We start from the raw sequence: 25,909 nt of genomic DNA, 5'->3' as shown, positions 1-25,909 counted from the left end.
GAGAGTATAATTACCAAAGATTATTAGGCTCCTAGCAAGGGGAAGTTTTTTCTTGGCTAGATATTTTACTGTTCTAACTGCTGTTAAAATAAAGCATAATGAATCAAACTTAGGCAAGGTAAAACTTCATTGACTTCAACAAGAGCTGGAGCTGACTTAATTAGGGCTGAAGCTGGCCCATTGCCTTTAAAACTGCTCAAAGGGTTCTGGTGTTAGTTACTGCAGTTAGAGATACAGTTACTGATCACTTTGGACTGTGTCTTGCGTGCACACGTGACTGGCTAGAGCACTCATGATGCAGTCACGTTCTTTTGCTGACCTCTCGTGGCCGATAGGTCGCATTGCTGTCTGCCTGTGGGAGTGCAGAAGGGCTTGGCAGCCCCTGTGACAAGCATCCACTTTTGCTTTCTCTGCCTGGAGCGACAGGGACCAGAATGCTGGAGCGTCCTTTAATCTCAGCAGCTTCGATGAGTCCCACTGGATGAAAATGCACACAGGACGAGTGGGATTATTTAAATTTGCCCATTAATTTGAGTTAAAAATAAGACAGCAGCTTCCAGGAGTAACTTCCTGCTATTTAGAAATGATCACCCTGCTAGATGGATGATTCCCAGGTCAGAGGAGCTTGGGGCTTTCCTCAAGGAATGCTCTTTGCTTGGCGTGGAGGGTGAGACTTTTCCTTTTGGAGGTAGGCCTTGTCCTAGTTGCCCATGCCTTCGCTAGAATGCAGCTCTCCGTGGCTGGCATTCCCCACATAAAACCACGTTCGAGGCTACTGGCTTCTAACTGATTTCAATGTGCTGTTCTGCAGCCGGCTTACCCAGGGGTCACCTTCCTCGTCCTGCACCCAATGGGCAGGTAGGACTCTCACTGACAAGCCCCAGAGTGGGGTGTCAGTGCCGACCTGTTGACTCTGTAATATTCTTTCCCCATTAGGCTGGCAGAGGCTGGCTTTGCTGAACTTCAAGCTCTGCGGCAAGGCCTATATATTTGCTAAGGGGTGATTTGATGGGGGTGTGTGATTCTGCCTAGTATTTATATGGTGACTCTCACAGTGGTACCTAGGCATGAGTGTGAATTTGGATTGAGTTTGCGTTTTTAGTAGGCATTCTCCTTGGACCCCTAGGCATTGGTCTAAATCTGCCTTCACTGACCTGCCTCTCATGGCTATTCACATGCTCCTTGAGGAGGCAATAGATGCATCGTATACATTTTAAATGAATCAGTAAGTTGCTTGTGTTTCTCTCGCCCCTTTCAGAACACAGGATCCTTGACATTTAAGGGGTTGGGGCCTAGGTGTGTTCCTATTAAAGTCAGTGGAAAACCTACTTTATGTGAGGAGAGGCAAAGAGCTTGGCTTGTTTAGCCTAACCAAAGAAGGCTGAGGGGAGATAGGATTGCTCTCCATAAATACATCAGAGGGATAAATAGCAGGGAGGGAGAGAAGTTATTTAAGTTAAGACAAGAACAAATGGATATAAACTGGCCATCAATAAGTTTAGGCTTGAAATTAGGTGAAGGTTTCTAACCATCAGAGGAGTGAAGTTCTGGAACAGCCTTCCAAAGGGAGCCAGGGGGGAGGGGAACCTAACTGGCTTCAAGACTGAGCTTGATAAGTTTATGGAAGGGATGGTATGATGAGACTGCCTACAATGGCACGTAGCCACTCAGTGACTGCTACCAGCAAATATCTCCAGTGGCCGCAGATGGGACATAGATCATAAGAACGGTCATACTGGGTCAGACCAATGGCCCATCTAGCCCAGTATCCTGTTTTTTGACAGTGGCCAATGCCAGGTGCTTCAGAGGGAATGAACAGAACAGGTAATCATCAAGCGATCCATTCCCATTCCCAGCCTCTGGCAAACAGAGGCTAGGAACACTTCAGTAGCATGGTTTGGCATCTCTGAGGCCAGCCTGGCTAATAGCCATTAATGGACCTATCCTTCATGAACTTATCTAGTTCTTTTTTGAACCCTGTTATAGCTTTGGCCTTCACAACATCCTCTGGCAAAGAGTTCCACAGGTTGACTATGCGTTGTGTGAATAAATACTTCCTTTTGTTCATTTTAAACCTACTGCCTATTAATTTCATTTGGTGACCCCTAGTTCTTGTGTTATGAGAAGGAGTAAATAACACTTCCTTATTTACTTTCTCCACACCATTCATGACTGTATAGACTTCTATCATATCCTCCCTTAGTTATCTTTTTTCCAAACTGAAAAGTACCAGTCTTATTAATCTCTCCTTATATGGAAGTCGTTCCACTCCCCCAAATCATTTTGTTGTCTTTTTCTTTACCTTTTCCAATTCCAATATATCTTTTTTGAGATGGGGCAAGCAGATGTGCATGCAATATTCAAGAAGTGGGCATATAATGCATTTATAAAGAGGCAATATGATATTTTTGGTCTCAATATCTTTCCCTTTCCTAATGATTCTCAACTTTCTATATTATACAGTTATAAATGTAGATCAACATCACACTCCACTGGCCAGATTCTGTTATCAGTGACGTTGATGTAAATCCAGGGTAACACCATTGATGTCACCATTGACACTAGATGGGAGGGCTCTGAGTTACTATAAAGAATTCTTTTCCAGATGTCTGGCTGGTGGGTCTTGCCCACGTGCTCAGGGTCTGCCATATTTGGGGTCAGGAAGGAATTTTCCCCTGGGGCAGACTGGCAGAGACCCTGGGTTTTTTTCACCTTCCTCTGCAGTATCAGGCACAGGGTCACTTGCAGGTTTAAACTAGTGTAAATGGTGGATTCTTTGTAACTTGAGGTCTTTAAACCATGATTTGAGGACTTCAGTAACTCAGCCTGAGGTTAGGGGTCTATTACAGGAGTGAGTGGGTGAGGTTCTGTGGCCTGCAATGTGTAGGAGGTAAGACTGAATGATCATGATAGTCCCTTCTGATCTTAAAGTCTAGGAGTGACAAAACACTTATTCTCCTCCTCCTAAGGTTGTAAGCAGGGGCAGGCATGACTAATAATTAATTAATATAATAATAATTAATATACCATAAACAACGTTAATTCTGATCCATTCTCCACATTTTCACCATCAATTCCTTTCCAGCTGACCAAACCTTGGTATTCTTCCATGTCTACTTCTTGCACTGCTAATCCTCACTGCCCACCCTGGAAATCCTGATCTATCATCTGCTTTCTCATCATCACCCATGGGCTCCACTTTGACTAAGACCTCCTCACGTATCCAGCATACACTTTCCTAAGGCCAAGGACTGTACTTGTTGTATTATGGTTTGCAGATTTGAAGAAAGAATGTTCTTTGAAGTCTGGATGTGAGATATTTGAAAGGATGGGGTCAGATTCTGCTCTGAGTTACATTGACGTAATCCAATGTTACGCCACTGACATCAATGGTGTTACTCTGGATTTACATCAGCATCGCTGAGAGCAGAATCTGGCCAGTTGAGTATGATGTTGCTCTACGTTTATAACTGTATAAAAGTCAAGCAATCTCTACATGCATAAACTGTTTGAGGACTGGTCAGGGTTTGCACACTCTGGTCTTGAAGAAGGTGGGTGAAAATGGGATAAGAACAACTCTATTTTAAAGACATCTTCGTGGAGGTGTGTAACAGGATGACCTGCCACTTTAAGGCCCAGAAGGCCCGGGCCACTCAGCCCTGTTCAGTTAGCCCCACCCTGCTACACCTGTGCAGGGTGTGGGACTGAAAAGGAGGGAGAGGAAGTGGGTGGGCTGGCTAGGAGAGTGGTCAAGTTGCTGTGTAGGAAATAGACCTGATCCAGATGACTCCTGGCTGGAGCTGGCAATCAGACAATGGGACAAGCTGTTGCTGCTTGGAGCCTGCCAGGAAGGAAGGGGGCAGAAGGCTGAGCCCAGGGAGAGAGGAAGACTCTTGTTTTGATGTTTTTCTGGACTTGGGCTTAGGAAGTCCTACCGTGGGAGCGGCTGACTGCTTTAAAGTGGCTTGGCTGGAGGGCCAAGTCACCTCCACATTGGGCATAGCCTATAGGGTGTTGTGGGGAACCTGTGGTGGGTGAGCTGCAGTAGCTGAGGGGGTGCTTTTGGATGGTGAGACTTGTAACAGGGTGTTACATTCCTTAAAAACAGACAGTAAAGAAAGCAGGACCTCCCCTGAGGGCCGAGCAGCTTTCAGACACAAGCACCATAAGCCCGTGCTTACAACCCCAACTCCTGGATGAGACCAGAGTCTCAGCTTTCATTTTAAATTTCTAGCTTTTACAGATGCAAAGAAAAGCTTGACAATGTGAACACAATGTGCTGGATGTCTGCCTGAGTCTGCAGGCAGCCTGAAACACTAGCTCCAAGAGGTCTGAACTGCCTCACTCGTCTTAACTCTGAAACCTGCTGCCATCCCAAGGAAGGGTGGGGCCAATCAGAGAAGTGGGGCCACAGCATGAGGGGCAGGGGCAGGGGCAAGGGAAGTGTACCTTGCCCTCTGGATTGCCTTCACTTGGGCCAGCTAGGAGGAGAAATATGCACACGTGGGAGGACTGCATATTGGAGAACCCCATGTGGGGGACATGAGAGAACTTGTGGGAGGCTGGAAACCTTTGACAAGAACAAAACTGGGCCTCTTTCTAATGCTCAGTCATTTCTTGGACCCAGAGACTCCAGCCACATGACCTGAGCTGACAGCTTGGCTATGGGATGGACTCTTGTACCAGTGTCTATATGGTGGTCCCCCTAGTACATAGGCTACTTCTTAAACAGTGGGTCAGAATTCTGAGGGAATCTCCTGGATCAGTGGTTTTCGACCTTTTTTAGTTTGTGGACCCCTAAAAAATTTCGAATGGAGGTGTGGGTCCCTTTGGAAATCTGAGAGTCAGACCACAGATTGAAAACCCCTTTTATGGTAATGTTAACTTTTCATAGACCCCTTAGGCATAGTCTGCCATCCCCCAGGGGTCCACAGAACACAGGTTGAAAACTACTGCTCTAAATCAGTGGCTCTAAACCAGGGTCTGCGTACCCCTGGGAGTGTGCAGAGGTCTTCCAGGGAGTACATTGACTCATCTAGAGATTTGCCTAGTTTTACAACAGGCTACATAAAAAGCACTAGCGAAGTCACTACAAATTAAAATTTCATACAGACAATGACTAGTTTATACTGCTCTAAATACTGTACACTGAAATGTAAGTACAATATTTATCTTCCAGTCGATTTATTTTCTAATTCTCTGGTAAAAATGAGAAGGCAAGCAATCTTTCAGTAATAGTGCGCTGGGGCACTTTTGTATTCTTATGTCTGATTTTGTAAGCAAGTAGTTTTTAAGTGAGGTGAAATTTGGGGTACACAAGACAAATCAGACCCCTGAAAGGGGTACAGTAGTCTGGAATGGTTGAGAGCCACTGCTCTAGATAATGTTCCCCACTTGTAACACAGGATGGATGCTGCTGAGAAACACTTCTGGTGCTATTGGCCAGAGAGCTATTTATGCTCAGCCCTTCTTTCTCCGATAGTCTCTTTAATTTTTTTCCCTTTCTAAGGAAGACAGTCTGACATTCGTAACTGCTCAGCTGGGTAAAGAACCCCACCTAGCGACAGGAGAGCGATCACAGTCTACAACAGTGGATCATAGGGAGGGAACTGGGGGCTTCTTTCTCTTATAAGAAGCTTTGAAAGTACTGAGCGCAGTTGTGGAAGAAAGGGGCAATCTTAAAGATTGGGAGGAGTGCTAGGCATGGTGAGTATGCCACATTCTCAATCTACTTCAGCACCCTCCTAAAGCATCTCCCATCCCATGATCACTTCCTCAATTACCCTCTCATATGGTTCAGTCAGAGCTGTGGGCTGGGATCCAGGATATCTTGGTTCTATTTCTGGCTCAGCCACAGATTTCTTGCATGGGTCATTTAATTTACCCTCTGTCTCAGTTCCATCTGTCAAATCTGCTACTTCCCTAACTCACGGGGGTGGTATGCAAGGATAACAATCCAGAAATGACTGTGAGACGCTCAGATGCTATGTTGAAGAGGGACATAAAAGTAACTAGATGGAAGATGCCATAAGAAATGTAACTTAACAGCTCCTACTGAAACTCTACGATAGTAATCCTACTCAAATCCTTGGGTAAATCATAGGTATGGCAAATTACTAATAATTCCACAGCAGGCAAGAACTTGGGCTCAGAGTTAAGGGTGTTTGTGATGTCTGACCTATGAATTTCCTGACTTTCCAATTTCTGTTGTTTTATTTTAAACTTTGAATTTCCTTCCTTTCAAGTCCCTCTTGAGTGTGTAACTACAGTGCTGCAGATGGTTTGTGTGAGTCACTACTGTGGATTTACAAACATTTGTATCTGGCAATCCCTTGTAGGTTCAGGTGCATGAGTACAGAGGGAATGAAACTCCTAAGGAGCAATAAAGACTTTGTGAGCCCAGGGCCCAAATATAGTACTGAAATGCTCCCTTCTATTTTTTCTCCAGACATTTGTTCCTTTCTGCTTAGCCGTACAGGTTTGAATTACACCTATGCTGGGGCATTGCGTTCAGCACTGATTCAGAGGGAAGAGCACTGCTGTGCTGTGATGCATGGTGACATTTGCTTGGTTTGGATGGACCTAAAGTACTTTGCGGTGTGTAACTGTAGTCTTCACATCTCAGGGGCAATTTGGTGGAGGAGAGAATTGGTGATGGAAGGTGCTCTGATATCACAGTGATTGATGTGGTATAACGACATCAACAGAGCAGAGCGGAATTAAGTTGAAAGATCATCTATCAGGAAATGCCAGTGCCTTGGCAGCAAACATAGTGGGCTCTGTTGATGTCTCTCTTAGCTTACTAGGAAGAAGGAGAAGGTGGTTGGAGAGGTGCAGGCTTAGGGAAAGGATCCCATCAATCACTTGGGTTCTTCCTTTCTTTTCCACTTTAAAGACCATTTGTTTCACTTCAAAGGCCTCCAAGAGGCAGAACCACGTCTCTCCTACCCGCACCTGCTTATGGCAGGTGAGCAGGCTGATTTTTGCAGTCTGATGCTATGTATCTGGGTCTTATTCTATGGAAGATATGTGGATCCCAGAATACAAACACCATCTATGGTCCAGATTCACAAAGCTACTTAGGTGTCTAACTCCCATTGAAATCAGGCTGCTCCCAGCCCACCCTCTACAAAACATTTGCCTCCCCAACTTGGACTGTGACCTAGCAAGCCTTAATCTGCTCCCCTGCCATTCCTCCAATGGTAGAAAACAAGGGAGCAGCCCAGACAGTTGCCAGGAAGTGCACGGGGGAGAGGGGAAAGCATCTCCAGCCAGTCTCTTTCCAATATCTATGGCAAGAGATGCAGGGATACTGAGAGGTCATGGCACAGTGCATAGGGACAAAGTGGCTGGCAGTCTTCCAGGGTCCTTTTAGGCAGCTCTGTGTGTCTATGTGGTAGGAAGACTGCTGGGGAAAGAGATAAAGTGGAAGCGAAACCGGCTGAGACCACCCCCTCCTGGACTAGAGGAGTCTTTTAGTCTCTTCTGCCTTGGTTTGTGAAGAGCAGGATTGCCTTGCTAGCACTGGGTCTGATGCCATCTGCTATCTGGGCTAAGCGCCTGTCTGTGGCCTGCTATGAAAACCACTAGCATAAGCTGCTGTGTGTGTATATTATCAGGTCCCCCTCTGTGCCAATCCACAGAGAATGAGTCTGTTACAGGCCTGGCTAGTGCAGCATTAGGTCAAGCTGTAGCTGCTGGTGTTTTTACTCTGGAGGTCCCTGTTTCAATCCCTGATGTGCTGGCCAAGATAGTAGGAATGAGTAGCCAGCTGTAGCCTGAATTATTGCAATAAAGCCGAGGGGAGACAACGGGGTGTTAAGAGACTGGTCCCAGTCACATGGGATGGGTCAGGGTTACAATGGGTGCACTCACATTGGAAGGGTCAGTAGCCACTGAACCCAAAGTTACAACATCTTTTCTTTTCTTTTCTTTTCTTTTCTTTCCTTTTCTTTTCTTTTCTGCAAATACAATATCATATCAGCCAGAACCAGTCATCACATATAAATAGATTTAATTACTCAGATACACCCAATAGAGACAGCTAGGATGGAGTGAGCATCTGTCAATAACTAGACATAACTATTTATATCAGGGCTCCCTAAACAATTCTTCTCCCCCATTTTCTTTTACAAACACTGCAATCTGATTGACACTCATATTCTCCTGGATCTACCTCGTTTTGGCCCAGCAGCCTTTTGCAGCCTTGCTCCAGCTTCAGCTTTCATCCTGCTTTTGCTTTGCTGCCCCTGCTTTTTAACTTCTGCAAACCTTTTGGGTTCATGCTTCCATGATCCAGGCCAAATGTAGCCCTGGGGTCATTCCCTTAACACTCCTCCTAGAGGTGGAATTTAACCCAGCGGCTTTTAATTCTGCAGCTTCTTTTGGTGTAATGAAGAGAGATGTCCAATAGATGGCGCTTGAACCTTCAGCCTACAGTTTATTTCCCATACACTACACCCTGGGCCTTTCAATCCACAGCCTAGGTTGAAGTGTGCCATGCTGTTTGACTTGGAAGGTGGGGGAGGGAAGGTAAGACACCAGTTTACAGAGTGCTGTGGGCGAAACAAGTTCCCTGGTGATTTCCAAGGGGATCACAGTGACCCTTCTCTTACAAGAACCCTTTGACTGGGCCTGCTGCATGGATGTGGCAGCCCCGCTCATTAGCTTCCTTTCTGCTCTTGCGTCTGGAACAGGAGAGTCAGGGGGGCAGATGGGCTGGATGAGCTGCATCGGGTTTCCCCTGGGGCGTAATGGGCAGGAGAATGTAGAGGGAATGCAGGCCCTAAGCTAGCCTTGCTATCCCACCCGCCCCAGTTGCGCTGCTCTGGTGTGGCTCCCACAAAGCAGCATCTCTGATGAGGAAGGTGCAGCGCACAAAGAGTTAAGGCATGTCCTCCGGGAGTTACCTTCCCCAAGACAGTAAGAAATGCAACAGGTGGGTCTCACTGAAGATAGCTGGCTCGGCTCGCAGCATCCTGGCTGTGCGATTGCAGTGCTGTATGTCGTGTTGTACAGGGAACTAGCTGCTTTCCTCTCCTTCATCTCCATTCCATCCAGATCCCATCCTAGGGGATGGGGTCTGCTTTCAATGGGCTGTCTTGTGCTGGGAGCTGAGGCTCACTGGACATTGAAATTGTCGCCAGGTCTGAGACTGTTTATGATGCTACACCACAGTGTGGGGATTTGGGGGTAGAGATGTCACAGTAGAGTTAATATAGGGTACAGTGGTAAAGGTGGTAGCATTGCGGGGTCCCTTCTGTTGCCCTACCTTCATCCCTTTCTCTGGGCATGGACACAAGGAGTAGGCTATTTTCACTAGCCTTTTGAGTGATGCTGAGGCCGATATGTGGATTTTACATCAACATTGTACATCGTTCACCATTTTGTTGTATTTTCATTGTGCTGCCAGGTGAAACTAAACCCCTCTGACTGAGTTTCACTTTGAGATTTAGCTTTCGTGTGAACCCAATATTCAAAGCAAAATTCAAGAGGTGAGAAACCCACAAGAATCAAAACCAAAGCAAATGCTGATATGAAACCCTGGGAGGTGAAACCACTGAATTCCGCATAGCTCTAGCACTATGATCCTTCACTGGACAACAGGTTAGGTTGCAGTTTGGTACAGATCATAGAGCATGCAACTGGGAATCGGAAGACATAGCTTCTGTGTCTGGATCTGCCACTGATTTCCTGTGTGACGTTCAATAAGTCACTTAACTTCTCTGTCCTCAGTTTTTTCCTTTGGGGATGATAATACCACTTACCCACCACTGAAAAATATTTTGCGATTTTTGGATGAAAGCAACCCACACTCAAGTTGAGGTGCAACATCCCACAAGGCATTGGGACTGCCTGTGGAAGCATGTGCTCGCCAATATGAGAAAGTGGGTGGCACTGCTTGTGTGAGTACGAGCTACTCAGTGTGAGTGAGCACTGCGAGTGAGATATACTGTTCAACAGAAGTAAGAATTGGGCTGGCTTGTGTGTGTTTGTGCTCTTCAGTGTTAGCAAGGGCTGCAGAATCAGGTCCTGTGTTCATACAAAGTATAATTATTATTGGTCTTCTCATGTTTCAGGCACAATCACAACCCCTCATGTCATTCGCTCTCGCACTCTGTTAGCAGCACCAACCCAGGAACCGTGTTAGATCCCACTGGTGCGGGACCTGTCACGTCACTTTCGTGGCTTCTATTTTGCACTCTGTTGAGTCTATGCGGGTTACACAGAGGCTGCCAGCTGCAGGCCTGTCCGATGGCAGGTTCTATTACAACCCATAGGCCCTTTAGAATGGGGCTGTGTTCTAGGTAGTTATTTTCTCCCCTCTTCTGTCTGGAAGCAAATAAAAGGGCTCTGGAATGCGCCTATTCTGGTCTCTGGTAGGAAGTGTGAGTAAGCCTGGTACAGTCCCAGGAGTTGCTCAAATACAGGAATGGAGTAAAACCCTGTAGTTTTAGCTGGCTGAGGTTTATGGGTCATGTTTTATAGCTCATACTCCTTATTTAGGCAAATCTCCCATGTCTCTAGTGCCTGAATATGGAGCGAATAAAGGCCTCAGGATCTGGCCCTGTATGAACTTCTGCAGTGACACTCACTAGAACAAAAAAACAAAATGAGAAGGGCTTTCAATCCTCATGCATCAGAGCATGTGCTTATGTCCAGCTGGGGGTCACGAACTGCCCAACATGATATAATATTGCGCTACTTTGTGAAGGTTTTAGGTTTTCCTCTGGGATTTGGTATTAACCTCTGTTGGAGGCAAGATACTGGATTAGCTGGACCAATGGTCTGATCTGATATATCAATACCTGTGTTCCTGTGTTCATGAAAGACATAGCTAGAGATATCTAGACACTCCTGGATTTTACTGAGATATAGGATCTGATTTTGATTTCACTTTGGTGTAATTTGGGAGTACCTCCACTGAAGTAAATGGAGAGAGACAATTAAAAATCCATTGAAAATGAAGCAGTCAGGCTTGTAGTCTGATGTAGGTGGAGTACACTCTGAATACAGTATAACAGACACAAGTGTTGAAGAACTCCACTCCCAGCATCTTGTAAGGAAGCACCATTGGAAGATATGGTGCGGGTGTCTTCATAAAGCAGACTGAGGGAGTGTGGTGGCCCTTTAAGAAAAATTGTTTTGCTGACCAGAGCTGAATTCATTCCCTTTTGTGGGAAGCTAAAATGTTCTTTCACTTCTCCACAGTCAGCAGATTATCAGTTCTTGCCTTATCTTGTTACAGGTGCTTTGGCGGAGAATAGAGAACTGACATTTTAACCCCGCCGCTGGCCTTCCTTGCGATTCCTACACTAGCTGAAACCGCCTTTTCCCAGGAGCAGGAGGCAGGTCGGGATGAAAGGCCTAGTTGGCTCCAAGGATGGGCAATGGGGCCTCTCATCTATAAACTGATGGTTCAAATTCAGTGTGAACTGGTAGTTACTGAAATAACTTGGTCATTACTGGAAGCCATGCTGATGGCTGCATGGTAGCCTATGTGAAATGAGTTGGTGGCTGCTCATTAGTTCAGAGTGGCCCTGGCCCAGGCCCATGCCATACAACCCCTGGTACTGTTGTTGGCAGGGTCACCAGCAAAGCTGAGGAGCATATGGCTCCTGCAGCCTGAACAACCCTCTTACCCACATTGGCACCGTGGTGTGGGGGAAGGTTGTGCTGTCACTACCTGGCCTGCACCCGATTGGATACGGAACCTTTGAGTGCTAGGTCATGGGTTTGAATCTGAGTTGGATGGACAGATTCCAGGAGGTCAGTTCATGTGTCCCATTCCCCCCTTCTCCTGGGTGAGCAGACTGCTAACAAGGGTTCCCTATAGTGAGGGATCCTCCTGTCTACTAGGTACAGGATAGAGACCACTCGGTGCCCATGAGTTAATGAGGACATTCTGTCACTGCCACTACGTGGGTGGATTCAAACCAGTGGTGAAAGGCTTTGTATCCCATTACTGATCCCTAAAGCCACCCTGGCCCCTGACTCCAGTTCATGAGCAGATGAGACCCTGCCTGCCTCCCAGCATTCTGGTAGGTGGGCTCACACCAGCCCGCCTGCCTGCCCTCACTGCCTGCTCGTTCCAGTCTCTCCCTACTCGCAGAATAGGCCGTGCTGTAAAATGAAAGGAAAGCCAGACATTGGGTTTGCACTTATGGGGGATCAGGGGGCTGATGGGCTTCCTGGATTTCAGCTTCTACCCTGTTCATCAGTTGTTGCCATAGGGCACCATGGGCAGCAGGATCAGATTGTGTATGAGAGAGGAGGGCAGGGAGAAGGCTAGCAGAAACCCACCCTGATTTTTTGTTTTGTTTTGTTTTTAATAAGAAACTCTTTCTTCTGCTATCTAGTGAGTGATCTCCCTTGAAATTCCCCTGTAGAAATCCCCCTTTCAAGATTTAGGGGGTGTGGGTGTGGGGAGAGTGAGACCTGTTATCCTGCCACTCCAGGATCCAGGTTTGGGGGAGGGGGTAGCTCTCTGCCCCCTTTGATTTCTCTTTAAATGGAAGCCCTGCCCACTGAAATTGACACAGTCCTCCTTGGCTGGCCAATGGGAGCCTTGGCTGGGTGTTCTGTTTGTTACAAGTTTCACATTGCTGGAAGACACAGAGACTGAGAGAGAGAAACAGAGAGTCAGTGTGTATGAGAGGGAGCGTGGATGAGGGGGAGAAGAGAGCAAAGAGGGGCGCAACAGAGAAAGAGAGAGAGGAAGGATGCCTGTTTGGAGCAGCAGGCATCAAGGACAGAGAGAGATGGTATATTAGATCATTACCATGAGCAGAGCCCAGGGCCTCTGCTAAAGAGCTTTTCCATCTCTTAATAAAAACATATTCCACCAAATGTCTCCTGTCCCTTGCAGAACTCTGCCAGCTGGTACCTTCACTCCTTCCGAAGCCTGTAGAAAGAAGGGAAGTTTAATTTTTTTTAAGTGTTGAAAAGGGATTTTTTTTAAGTAAGGGCCAAAAGACAGAGAGTGGTGGGGCAGGAAGGAGAGGGGCAGTGCTGAAATCAGGGTAGCTGAAGATTGGTCCCCTTTAGGAGGTCTGTGTACCTGGGGGTGCTTGAATGCAAGCCGTTCTGAGCTGCTCCAAGCAAAGCTGCAGTAGCAACAGCTCAGCAGATATAGATGTGTGTGTGTGTATGTGTGCTTGCTTAACCCTTTCTTTGCTCCCTGGATTTATACCATGCTGAAGATCCTAACCAAAAAGCTCAGGGACCAGAGTTTGAATGAGATCCAGCCTTTCCAGCTAAAGGTAAGAAGAGCTCCGAGTATGTCTTTTTTTGGCACACTGTAGCTAATTAATAGGGATAATAACGCTGTTAACCTGCAGCCTTCTGCGTGCTGGGTCAGTTTCCTTTCACTTGGCTCAGGGTGGGAGGCAGGGTAGTAATTGGCCTGTACTGCATGAATGTTATTAAGACATATTCCCTTGAACACAGGGCTGCCTTTGCCAGTGCAGTACAAAACAGAGAAGGGTGTAGGATGGGGGCATGTATGTATTGGTCTTTCAGCCTAGTAATATTTTTAATAAGGCGCATGTTTAATAAGTGCTGAGAGAGCTGTCTAGCAGAGGTGTGTGTGTGTGTGTATCTATAGCTATATGTGTATCTAAAATCACACCTCTCTGATATTGCAGTAAGCATCTAGAGATCTCAGCCAGCCTCGGCTCTCTGGGGTTGGAGCCCCACTGTGGTAGGCCCTGTGTAAATATATCTAGTCAGAGCTCCATTCTCTTCAGTATTTTTGCAGTTTTCTTTCTCCTGGTTCTGAAGGCCAGCATCAGACCTGGAGTTTTCAGCCTGTTGTTGTTCTAGTGAGTGTCACTGACTTAAGGCTTTCTGAACCTCTTATTTCCTTGTTTAGTTTGTACAGGAAAACGAGGGACTGCAGACTCAGGACCATGTATATCCAAGTCCCCTCTGCAAAATGCAAGGAGAAATTTACCAACCATATCTTGCAAAATAAAAATGGAACCAAGATGAGAGGAATACAAAAAGTGCCAGGTTCTGGTCCATGACACTGGGGTGAATCTGGAGTAATCCAGCTGAAATCAGTGAAGTTATGGTGTCAGTGGCCCCAAATCAAAGACGGGACCTGGGAAAAGTAGCAGCCTTTATTGCCTGGTCTGAGGATTGGAGGGCCTATGGAGTGGAATCTTTTGTATGCATTACACAGAGGCAGATTGTAGTGTGCAGCTGTGCTCCTGCAGAGTTGCTCTGGCTAGGTTGGTGGCAACTTTATGAGAAATGAAGCTGATATTTCCTCAATGTTCTGTGTCCCTTTCATTTCTTCCAGTTTGGCTTGTGGATGCTGTTGTTCTGGGGGGGAGGGAAGGCGTTGTTTAGAGGCAATAGGGGCATTACTTTAGACTGGCGGATTGATCCAGTGCAGGCCGTGATCTGTGTGTGGTCAGTGCACAGTGCGATTTCTTTGGGCCTTGGGGCTCTAGTCACCTTTTGTTTGAATTTTTCCTTCTGTCTTTCTGAATCTTGAATTCTGAAACTGGAAGGTTTCTGGGGCTGCAAGCTAGACACAATAGGCCCACTAAAGCTTTCAGGATGCATGTATGCATACGCACAAACCGGTGCTAAAGGACATCAGCAGCTATTTTATTCACACAAGCACCAAGGTTCTGAGGCGCAAACAAGTGAGTTGCATTTCTGAAGGCCTACTGATACAGCCTTTAACTCTCAGCGTGTCTCTAAAGCCTCGTCGGCCTAGGCAAGTGCCATTCCAACCTGCTGGAGTTGCTAGTACAATGACTGGCACAAATGAGCATGGGCACAAAGCCAGAATTTCCAAACTCTGGGCTCAAATGTGTCTGCTGGCCACTGGGGACGATGTAAGCCACACCACTGCAAGGGAGTTTTGGGTGGGATTTTACCTCAGGCCAGCCTCCCCTTCCCACTACATCATGGAGTACACAGTACTATCCCTTGCATGTCTGGCCAGATTTTCTGGCTGCTGTGGACTTGGGGAAGGTTCCACGGGGGGCACGTGGAATCCCTGTGTTTTGGAGAGTTGTGCCTGGTTTTGGGGGCCTGCCCCAACCTCCCACCTGCTCCCTTACGCACTCTGGGAGCAACTAGTCACAAACTGGCCCTCTGTGCTTCTCGGAGCTCACGTCAGCGTCTCCTCAGCCTCCTGATGTGCACCGTTTGCTGCATGCATGCTGCATGGATTATTTGGTTACAGTTACTTGCCCAAGGCTGTTTGGAAAATCCAAGGGGCCTGAAGTCAGTGGGAGTTTTGCCCATGAATGGGAGTAGGATCAGGTCCATGGTAGTCAGACTAAGGATGAGTAAATCACTTTGGATAAAATAAGATCTGACCTCCAGCCAAAACCCAAACCAAGCAATTTGAGTTTTTTTTGTTTTTGTTTTTTTAAATCTGGTTAGCTGTTTCCACCCACATTGTCATATGCTTCTGTGCTTCACGTGCTTGCTGGAAGTTCCTAATACCATGGAACAGACTGTTCTTGTATTTCTAGCACTACTGGAAGCAGGCAGTATTGAAATCTTGCAACTGAGGCTGTTCTTGAGTGGATTTCCAGCCCAATCTTGTAGTTTGGAAAGAGTTTTAGATTGGCACTCAAACTTTTGAGTGCTTCTCAGAATAGAGCCTCTAAACATTTTGTGGATCTCCTGGCGTTACCTCATGTAATAAATGGTTGGGCTTAGTGTATTTGGTCATGTCGCTTTAGTGGCTGGCCTCATTGAGAAATAAGAGCCTGATATCACAGCAGCTAATGGAATTACTACTTTAGCTCATGTAGGGGTGCTTGTGCTTTTGCTTTTGCTTTCAGTGCTTGAGACCTTCTATTCCTACTAATGATGATGTCTTTATGCACGTGGCCACAAGTTCCTTACACTGAGCCGTCCCATACAGCTTCACCTGTTGCCTCTCTGATCTGACCATATTTGCTAGAGAGGAGGCCCAACTAGAAATCTGAAATACAAAAACCTCCAAACCTTGGTGGAGTGTTAGAAATCTAGAGGCGAAGCCAGATCTGAATTTTACAGTTTGGGTCTCATCTTCACTCATAGCTGGGAGCCGTGTCTGCTCTAGAACAGACTCTGGGGGTGAGGGGAAAGCTGTCTAGGGGAGTGAGAAAGGGAGTTTAAAGTTGTGTGCATTCTGTTCAAATTTTTCATGTGAGGGAGTAAGAGAGAACCGTACACCACCCAGAGTCATGCTTTTTTGCTGGGCCTCACCCAGACCTCCAGTATTGAACCCCTGAACCAGGTACAGTAGATAAACATCCAAATCAGTGCAGTTATTTGTACCCACCATGTGACATACAGGCCCCTTGGCAAAGGGTCCCCTGTTCTTTGCAAACAATTCTCATCTTGGACCTGACAAACTCACTACATCAAGTACATTGCTTACAGGGTATTTATCCGTACAGGGTAACATGTAAGGTCTCTGCTGAAAGCTTGTATGGGTGGTATGTAAGGAATAATGCAACTGTATTGAAGTTTATGCCCTAATGGTCTTAAAGTTAAAAGGCGTCACCAGGGAGTGATATTACTTGGTGATGGCCTGTTCATGCAGGAGGGAGTTGCCGCTTGTTCCTGGTTAGCTGGTGAGATAATGCCAGGTTTAGTTTTCTGCCATTGCCCCGTCCCAGAAGAGTCAATGGAAAACCATCAAAGACAACTGCAAACAGTCCAAGCCCCCTGCAGTTAAAAAAGGACCATTACAACAGACGGGGGTTCACCCTGCCTAGGAACAGAGAGGAACGACTGTTTCAGTGCAACACAGAATGCAGAGAGGCACGCTGGATCCATTCACCAAGGAGACATCATGAATGTTTGGATCCTGGTTCCTGTGAAACCAGTGAGTTCTGCAACAGACTGAACTTTGGGGAAGGGAGTGGGAAGTCTGCTGTGTTAGATTGGAAAGGTCACTGTTATTAAGTGTGGGCCCTAGTTCATGTTTTCTGGTTTTGTTTTGTATTATAACCATTTGTTTGCATTACTCTCCTTTCTAGTGGAATCACTATGCTTTCTTAAATAAACCTTCTTTTGTTTCGTTACAAGTGCTGTATGTTAAACAGGAGCAGTGGTTTAAGGTAAAACTAGTAAACTGGGACGCCTTTCTCCCTTTTGGCAGAGGATCTGGGATTTCTGGGAGTAGCCAGTGTCAGGGGCTGGGTATCACAGGGGAACGCTTCAAAGGGACTCGGCGACTGGGGTGCACAACTGGTTAACCTGCAAGGCAAAGGCAGGGCTTGAGGAGCCCGGAGGAGAGCAGCCCAGAGGAGAGTGCTTGAGTGGTTAATAAGCTGATGGGATTAGGAAGCTAATACCCAGTTTCCACAGGTAAAGGAAGCCTACCTCTTGTTAGAGGCAGAAGATGATAAGGTAACTCACAGTTCTGGGTGTGCAGAGAACCATCACACCCTAGTTTTGGGCTGGCTGCACCTGAGACCATTTCTGGGAAAACTAGGCCAAACTATAGAAGTCCAGTTTTCAAAAATATGCTGTGAAGTTGTATCTAGGTACATGGGATAAATAAGATACAGGAACCGAGTGTGCAAAAATATACAGCGATAGGAGAAAAATGGCTAATTGTGTCCAAATGAGTTTGCATGTACAATTGTAGCACTCTTTTTCCTCTCACAATGACACAGATGTGGTTTTTTTTGCATCCACAATTAATTGTTTGCACCCCTGTATGCATATGTCGTTGGTGCAATTTAGGAGTGTAGTTTTTAAACCTAGATTTTAAACTCTTTGGGCTAAGGACTGTGTGTTTACTGCATGTACAATGCCCATCAAACTAGAGTCTTGATTGGTGCCCCTAGGTGCTACTGCAATACAAATAATCAGTAATGCATTGAAATACCTAGCCCAGGGTATGCAAAGTTAATAGGTTTGATCCATCAATCATAGGTTCTAGCCAATCACTTTTTATTGACACCATGGCAGCAGTGAATAACTTTATGGACTACACAGTAATTGTTGAATAACTTTAATATCAACACATTTAATATTATTTTAACCCAGAAATATTATTCAAACAATTATGTATTTGGAATATTAATTCTGTACTGGTGTAAAGCACTTGGTTTGGAGTTAGGGGAGTGAGAAGGGTGTCCATTTTTTAGCCCATGAAAGGAAGACGAGCTGTCCTCATGCTGAGTATTATCGTAACAGAGAACAGCCTCTCACTGCTGCTCAGTGCATAGGGCAGTATGGTCTAGTTACTTGAGAAGTCACCTCATCAACCCCCTCGCTCCTTCAATTATTTCCTATTAGCACCTGCACCCAGAATCAGTGAAGGGATTCTGCGGTGACTCTACGGTGTTTGGATGGGTCCTGGCAAGAAGCCATGGATTGATTTTGGGTCCTGAGTGAAAAAGGTCGCGAGCCACTGTCGAATGGGCTAGAAATGGCGCTGGCAGACACTTCTGACCCTGTTCTGACGCACTACTCTATATTACCATGGGCATGCAACTTAACCTCTCTAGCCATGGACCAGGTCCGAATTTGGCCCCTCTGTCTCTATTTCCCCATCTGTAAGATGAGGAAAATAGTCTTTACCATCTAGCTCATTACTAATGCTGAATGATCTCTTACAAAGCGCTACATAAGTGCTCGTGATTATTATTCGTGAGGGCAGAGTATTGGCTTTTGGATTTTTCTGCTGTTGCTGCAGTTGTGTGCTCAGTCTATCCACTGGCCTCCTACCAGATTGCTCATTCAGCTGATGAAAGTCTTGCTCAATGGAATTTATTTTCATCTCTGTCTCCTAAGGAGGCTATTCCCATATCCCTTTCTGTTTGCTGCTCGTGCACATTTCGCTCTTCCCATCACAAAGAATTCATTCCCTTAAGATCGTCAGGCTCCATTTTAAAATCTGAACTGAAGACATTTCCATTCCTCATCACTGTTTATAGCTTTATGCTATTTTGCTTAGTTTCAATCTTCTGAAGCACTTTTTGGGAGTCAAGCAATAATTAAGGACCCTATTTAACAAGGTAATTTTAAACAAGGTGCCTAATTTTAAGCATGTAAGTACATCTACTGATTTCAAATGGACAGTTAATATGCTTAAAGTTAAGCATATGCTTAAGTACCTGGCTGAATTGGGGCCTAAAATAACACTAGCAGGTTAAAAATGAGATCCTTAACTGATATATATTTCAGTATTGCCAGCCCACAACCGTTCAAACTCAAGCTTGGGTTGCCAAAAATCATGAGATGGCTTAAAAGTCATGACACCTTGAAAAAATTTAGGGGTGCTTCTTACTTGCCTTCTGGGTTTTGAGCTTTTAGGGCTCAGGTTTGCCAGCTTTCCTCCACAGCCATGAGGGCTAGAAACTTCAGAAAATGAAAGCTGAGATTCTCACATAATCTCTTGACTTCAGAAACTGGGAATTCAAGAAAAATATCACACATTGTGAGACTTGTGATAACATGAGAAGCCAGTGAAGCTACACTGATTTATATCTGATAAAGATCTAAACTGTAATTTAAAAAAAATAAATGTCCTTAGCTGTGGGTCAAGAGAGACCTCAGGATTTGTCCCTATATTTACCAATCCTGAGTTTATTGAATCTAAAAATTTAAAAATACCCTAATGTACTTTACCCACATTTTAACGCTATTTGCTTACTTTTTGCATTTCAGTGAAAATATACTAGTCCATTTGCTCTGGTTTACAGTCCATTTTGAGCTGGGTTCTTTTTCCCGATGTCATGCAGCAGCTAACACTTATAGAAGTGCATCTAAAATACACCACAAGTGTTCAAGGTGCGGTCCCAGGCCGTCTGACTGTGTTTGGCCTCACATATGTGGCATTTGCCGTTGGTCCAAGCAATCTTCCTAGTTCCTCCTTATTTCTTTTCCATCCTTAAAAGTCTCAGAGCAAATTTGGCAACACTGTCTAATCTTTTCAAGCTGGTGTGGGTTTGTCTAAGTGATGATTTCTCTTATCTGTGTTGGAGGTCATAGTTTACAGCTGCGTACTTGGACGTAAAGCGGAAGAGGAAACCTTTGAATGGGGAGTTTCCTCTCTTGAGATGGGAGTGCCAGCCTGCCAGCTCAATACTGCAGTTTGGTGGGAAAATGTCTGCACTTGAGCTGGGGGAAAAATAAATCTTCCTTTGCCCTTTCACCTCATTATTACATACGAATAAAGTGTTTGTCCCAGACAACCGTTTAAAGTCAGCTTCGAAGAGATAAACAAGACAATGTGGCAGCTATAAGCTGTTGGCACCGTGGCCAGTGGCTTTTAGGGGGCTGTGCTGCTGCCAGATGTATGTGCGCTATGGAGAGAGGGAGCCCAGCTGACAGACTGAGAGAACAACAGCTTCTGTGTATATATTTTTTGGTCATAGAGGCTACTTCAGCTGGTTGGGATTGGACAGTTCTCTCTTGGGAAACCTGTCACTGGCATTCCTCAATCAGCCTACCCTACAGGGGTCACTGAAGAGCAATGCAGTTCCCTCCCCCTTTTTTTGTCTCCTCTCTTCCAGAGATTAGGCAATTTTTTTCCTCTGCCACAGCTTTCCCAGTCTTCTGCTAGCCTAAGTGAGTGAGAAGATAAGTCCAGGGCTTCAGCTCAATGCACAGTGTATTGCATTAGCCATCAAGTTGGCTAGCATGGTTGCTACTCATCTTGAGTTGCATGAGTCTAACCTGCAAGGATACTACAGATAAAAGCAGTCCCAGTGTTTGTTTGGGGTATTGCTGGATTGCAATGCAATGTTGGAAAGTAACCATGCACACGCTATGCTGTGCTGTCCTGTTTCCACTGGACCAGATCATGTGTGTGATGGGGAGGAAACCCTGCTGCCTGGTTCCTGTGCTGCAAGGTCAAATTCTCCCAAACGGGAGCACCTGGGGAAAATCTGTTGCCTGGTTGGAAAGGATCCAAAGCACTTAGGGTCATCCCAAATTTCTGGATGGTCCTGATTTCTACCAGCAAGGTCTCCTATGAACTGAGCTTGTGGGCACCAGAACTGGACAAATGGGTGGCTAACAAGCTCTGAGTTTTACTTTGGAGACATTTGACCAGGTGGACCCAAAGTCTGATCCTGATTGGCAAGCCCTGCATTCTTGGCTCTCTTGAAGATGCAACACAAGAGATCTGATGTAAATCCAAAGGGGAGGAGGCACTTAGATCCGCTGGCCCTGAAAAGATTAAACGGGGATTTATTTGGGATGCCTGAACTTAGGTGGAATTGTATTAGCCAGATACACACACACATACGAGTAACAGTATTACAGTCAAGCTGGAAAATGCATTGTAAGAGGCAGCACATAAGTGAGTAGAAATGATTGTCAAGCAAGATCTCTCTCCAGACAGGGAGCTTCTCGTCAGCTAATGAAACCTCTCTTGGGAATGGCAGGTGCCTTGTCTGGATCTCCTGAGGAGGGGGCTGGATGGGTCGAAAGCACTGTTATCAGTTACATCATTTGTGCCAAGTACTGTTTGGCTGTGATTGTCTTACTGAGGGCCCCAGGAGATGTGGAGGAGTCCTTGAAAACCATCAGCTGAACTGGCCTCTTGCCAAATGATCTCTGCTCAGCCCAAATACTTAATAAGCAGGTTAGGCTGGGAGTGTGGCTGCTGTCTCAGGAGAGGGAGGTGTGTGTACTTAAAGTCCTATGGCTTTCCTCATCTTCCTCTCTGAACTCGGATGTATCTGGGGATGGGAGTGATGTAGGCAGCTCTCTTCTCCCATTTCCCCATCCCGTTACTGCTCCTGCCAAGTCTTCACTCGGGCACCAGTCCTGCAATTAATGGCATCCCCTCAGTCTGACTGAGTTTGGACTCAGGACTTCTGCAGCCATCGCTCCTTTTCTTTTCCCCTCTTCCTAATTCATTCCCACTGCTAGGTGTGTGGGGCAACTTTCTGGAAGTTCCTTCCTCCATTAACCCTTCCCTTGCCCTGTCCCCCCTGTGCTGCTCACAAGCTGCTGTCTCTATGCTTGTGTGATGAGGAGAAATAAAAGGAGGGAGCTTGTCTTCCAGGAAAATCCTTTAAATGGGGGGATAAATAACCCAGGAATCCTTTGACCACATCAGCAGAGCCATGAGCTTTGAGACACAGAGGTGGAGAGAGACTTATCGTGTGGCAGTGTCATGTGTGGTTAACTGCTGGCCAAAGCGAGGCTGTGGAAGGGGAGTTTGCCTCGGGCTGGATCCAAGGGGGTTGTTATGGAAGAGGCTTGCTGGAGGCCAGATCCTTGTCTTGGAGGGTGAGATGTGGGGTGGGAAGTTTGGTTGAAAAAGGCAAGACTAGACTCAGGGAATCGCACAATTTTCCTCCTCCCCACAATACATTGCTAGACTCTACCAGCCCTTACGGCTAAGAACACATGCTCAGTTTGAGGAGACAATGCCCCTTCCCCTCACCGCCTCCAAGTTCATTTGCCACCACTAGGGATGGTGAATTTCAGGGCATAGGAACCCTGCAATACTGGTGCCATTCCATTCTGCTGGCCTACAGGAAGGGCAGGCCTTCTCTTTGCAGGACCTCAGTGTGTTCAGTGGCATTCGTCTTACACAGCAGGAAATGCCCTGCAGGACAGGAGGAATTTGAAGGCTTTATGGCTCCAGGCTGTATCTTTCACCCCTCGCTCTATCTTGCCACGAGCACCTTTCCAAGCGCCTGGCCTAGCACCTGCACATCTCTCAAGGTGGAATGCAGCTGGTCACCCCACTTTTGTGGACATCTCCCCTCCTGTTCGCAATCACACTGACTGCCCCCTCCCATTCTTGAAGTCAGAACATCCCGGTTATAACTACAGCCACCCCTTACCCGGAAAAATAATACTGGGAAAGTATTTAGCAAATTGTAACTGTCTCTTAATTCAGTCTAGCAATGGGGAAACCAGCACCCTGGGCCCAGTCTGTCTGTGGGGGTTGTAGCATGCCCGTCACTATAGCGTTTGCTGGAGGCACCGCATTAGGGTTGAGCAAACCATTCTGAACGAAGTCAGAGCTGACCTGAGCCCCTTGCTTGAAATCCAAGGCGGGTATGGCCAGGAATGAGTTCGCCATAGCTATGTAATCAGCAGCGGGACTGGGGCCTCTGTCTGTCTCTGACAGGTTTGTCTTTGCCACTGCAACCACTGAGACTAGCTTTATAGGGCACAAATCTGGGCCTTCACTGAGGAGTGGCTGGGGGGCTACACACATTCATAATGCAATCCAGGGGTCCAGGCTAGGGGTCCAGAAGGAGCATCTGTGCACCTGCAGCAAACCCAGCTGCCTCAGACTCTGTCTGTCACCAATTTGGATGGAACACGCCGCTGCTTGAGGAAATGCAGGAATTTTCCAGCTTGGAGAGGGAGAATGAGCGAATGAAAGAGTGAGATTGAGGATGATTTGCAGTTAATCCCCTGCCCCTCCAGCCATGAAGATGGTTTATTTCATAAATGTACAGTATTTACTCAGCCCTGACTTCCCACTGAGATGACGTGTGCTCCATGGGGAGTCCTGGAAACAGCAGGAGCACATGTGCGCACACGCTCGCGTACGTTCTCTGTCTTTCTGTCCTGAACGTAATCACGCATGCACAGAAATGTTGTCGCACGCACACTTGCACGCAGAGACTAGCATGGGTAGGCAAACACAACCACACGTTCAAACAGTCACACAGACACATAGCACAGTGTGCAAAGCACGGACCTTTACCCTCACTCTGTTGCTCCCATGCACACACAACAGCCACACTTGCACCCAGGCCACACTTCCAGACATACCGGCTTACACCGTCACACATGTGCACCGACAAACTGACATTCACACACACGCAGCCATTGTGTGCATGTTTGGCCCCCGCACTCCACCCCACTCTAACATTTGCTTGCTGAATGACTTGTGTCTTTTGGAGCCATGCAGTATAGGCGAGTAAGGCCTGTTGGGAGAAGGGGAGGAGTGTAATATAGGTTTGTCACCTACTGCGCTCTCCCTTGGGCTTCCCCTGCCTCACGAGAATGTGCGAGTCGCTCCCCTTTCATAAATTACTAGCTGATTCTCTGTGGAGTTCCTACTGATTGCCTGTAGTGGGCTCAGCCTCCCTCTGTGGGCTATACTTTGATGAGGTAGCTTTCTCCCTCTTTATTGTGGAGTCTCTTAAGCCTCATTATTTCAGCGTTTAAGCCAATCTCTGTTAGAGATCAGGATGAGTCCAAATGAGAGGGGCAGATTATCCCACATCTGCCTATTGTGCCATTCTCTGAAATACCTGGTGCTTGCTGGCCACTGTCGGAGAAAGAATACCGGACTAGATGAGCCTTCCCATCTGAGCCAGTCTGCCAATTCCTGTGTTCCTTAGTAATGCTCCTGTCAGCTCCCGTCGCCCATCTCTCTTTGTGCTCAGTTTGCCAGTCTTTGGGATGAACGCCATCCTGCAGGGATGGAATGGAGAGTGTTTCCAGAAGGAGGTGTCCTGGGGGCAAGGAGTGACCTGGCATGGGATTTCTTTCCTGCCATGGGGATGTGTGGGTTGGTTTTTGTGTTTTTACAAGTGCTGTGTGTGCTGTCCTCAAACACTGCCCCCCACCCATTTCCCATTCCGGTTTTGTGTTTGTTTCCCAAACTTCATAATGGATAGAAAACCAGAGGGGTGAGAGCAGGCAGCCAAATTCTGAATGAGGTAGATGAGGTGGCCACCTGGGGCGCAGATAAGAGGTTCGTGTGACAAAGATAGGCCAGGTAATGGGGAGATGTGGAGCTCTCAGCCTGCCAGGATGTGTATCAAATACCTCAGCTGAAGGACCCAAATCAGAGACAAAGGCCCCAACTGAGAGAGACTGGTTAGTAGGTGAGAGAAGCACTGCATAAAAAATGAACATTGTTTTTTGTATAAAAGTTAGTGAGTCAATACATTAATTTATGCTGGTTTGTACCTGGGCCTCTAAAAATACCATTACAAAATTTGCAGGAGCACCCATTTGCGTTTGCCATATTGGCATTTGTGTATGTGCACCAGACATCTCATGTGCAAAAACCTACATTTGTGCATCTAATGTGTCCTCCTGCAGGAAAAATGCCCCTTTTGCCTGTAAAATGCCTGCTCAGTTTGCCCAAAAGGGCATGCATCCAGATTTTGCAGGTACCCTTTCAGAGGCTGGTTAAAAATGTGGGCTTATGTGTCTAACCTGGTAACTGGCAATGCTATGCAAATGTATGTAAAGCAAGGAGTCAGCAAAGAGAATCTCTTCTCCACTATTTAGAGGTTGCTTATGCCCTGAAGCATGAATGTTTGTATCCTTTCAAAATGTTTGTTTAAATTTGACTATAATACTGGAAATTCTCATCCATATAAATGTCCAACCTCCCCTCCTTTTTTTGAGTTTTGCTAAGCTCTTGACCTCAGCGATATCTTGTGGCAATGAGTTCCACAGGCTAATTGTATGCTGTGAGGAAAAATATTCAATCTGCCATGAAAGCATAGTCAGGTTTGAGGCACATTTCTTGGATATGGTGCAAGGGAAGCTTTGCTGCTGCTGCCTGTATCACTTCTGGAGATGAATGGAGGACTTCATTTTCCAGAGCTGTCAGCCTGGCACCTTTTATCTGCACTCTTTTTTTTTTTTTTTTTTTTTTTTTTTTTTTAAAGCCTAGATATGATTTAAGGTGTGAAAAGGTTTACTAATAAAAAGAGAGATTAAAAGAACTAAAATGCAGGTTCAGCTTAGCTAAATAATGACTATGGAGGTGCATGATGATTGTCTGCAGGTATTTGAAAGACCAAAAAAGAGAGAGTAACTCTTGAGTGAGGTCTGCAGGGGTATACAGGGCTCAAGCATAATTTTTTCGGGCCCAGTACAAACTTATAACATGGGCCCCCTCCCACACACATACCACAATCCCTCATCCCCTACATACAATCTCATGAACCATGAACATTTTTTTCCTCATGGTAATGGGGGT

At 46.2% G+C, this 25,909-nt stretch overlaps 1 protein-coding gene across 6 annotated transcripts in view; it reads left to right on the top strand.

The window, feature by feature from the left end:
• Nucleotides 1–12,630: 12,630 nt before the first annotated feature.
• LOC137164163 (uncharacterized) overlaps nucleotides 12,631–25,909 on the top strand; it is a 72,267-nt gene continuing 58,988 nt past the window's right edge. For all 6 annotated transcript variants that reach the window (XR_010922959.1, XR_010922958.1, XR_010922956.1 and 3 more), the window contains exon 1: nucleotides 12,631–13,262. Coding sequence is in view for 2 of the 6 variants with exons in the window: in XM_067564786.1 (XP_067420887.1) it covers nucleotides 13,194–13,262 (69 nt within the window). In the remaining 4 variants the exon portion in view is untranslated. The remainder of the gene's footprint in view (nucleotides 13,263–25,909) is intronic.

The sequence above is a fragment of the Emydura macquarii genome, unplaced genomic scaffold (assembly GCF_026122565.2).
Source record: "Emydura macquarii macquarii isolate MOO-44397 ecotype Brisbane River unplaced genomic scaffold, CSIRO-AGI_Emac_v2 contig_2676, whole genome shotgun sequence".
NCBI classification, from domain to species: domain Eukaryota; kingdom Metazoa; phylum Chordata; order Testudines; family Chelidae; genus Emydura; species Emydura macquarii.
The sequence above is the reverse complement of the archived record's forward strand: the minus strand, read 5'-3'. Positions and strand labels throughout refer to the sequence as shown.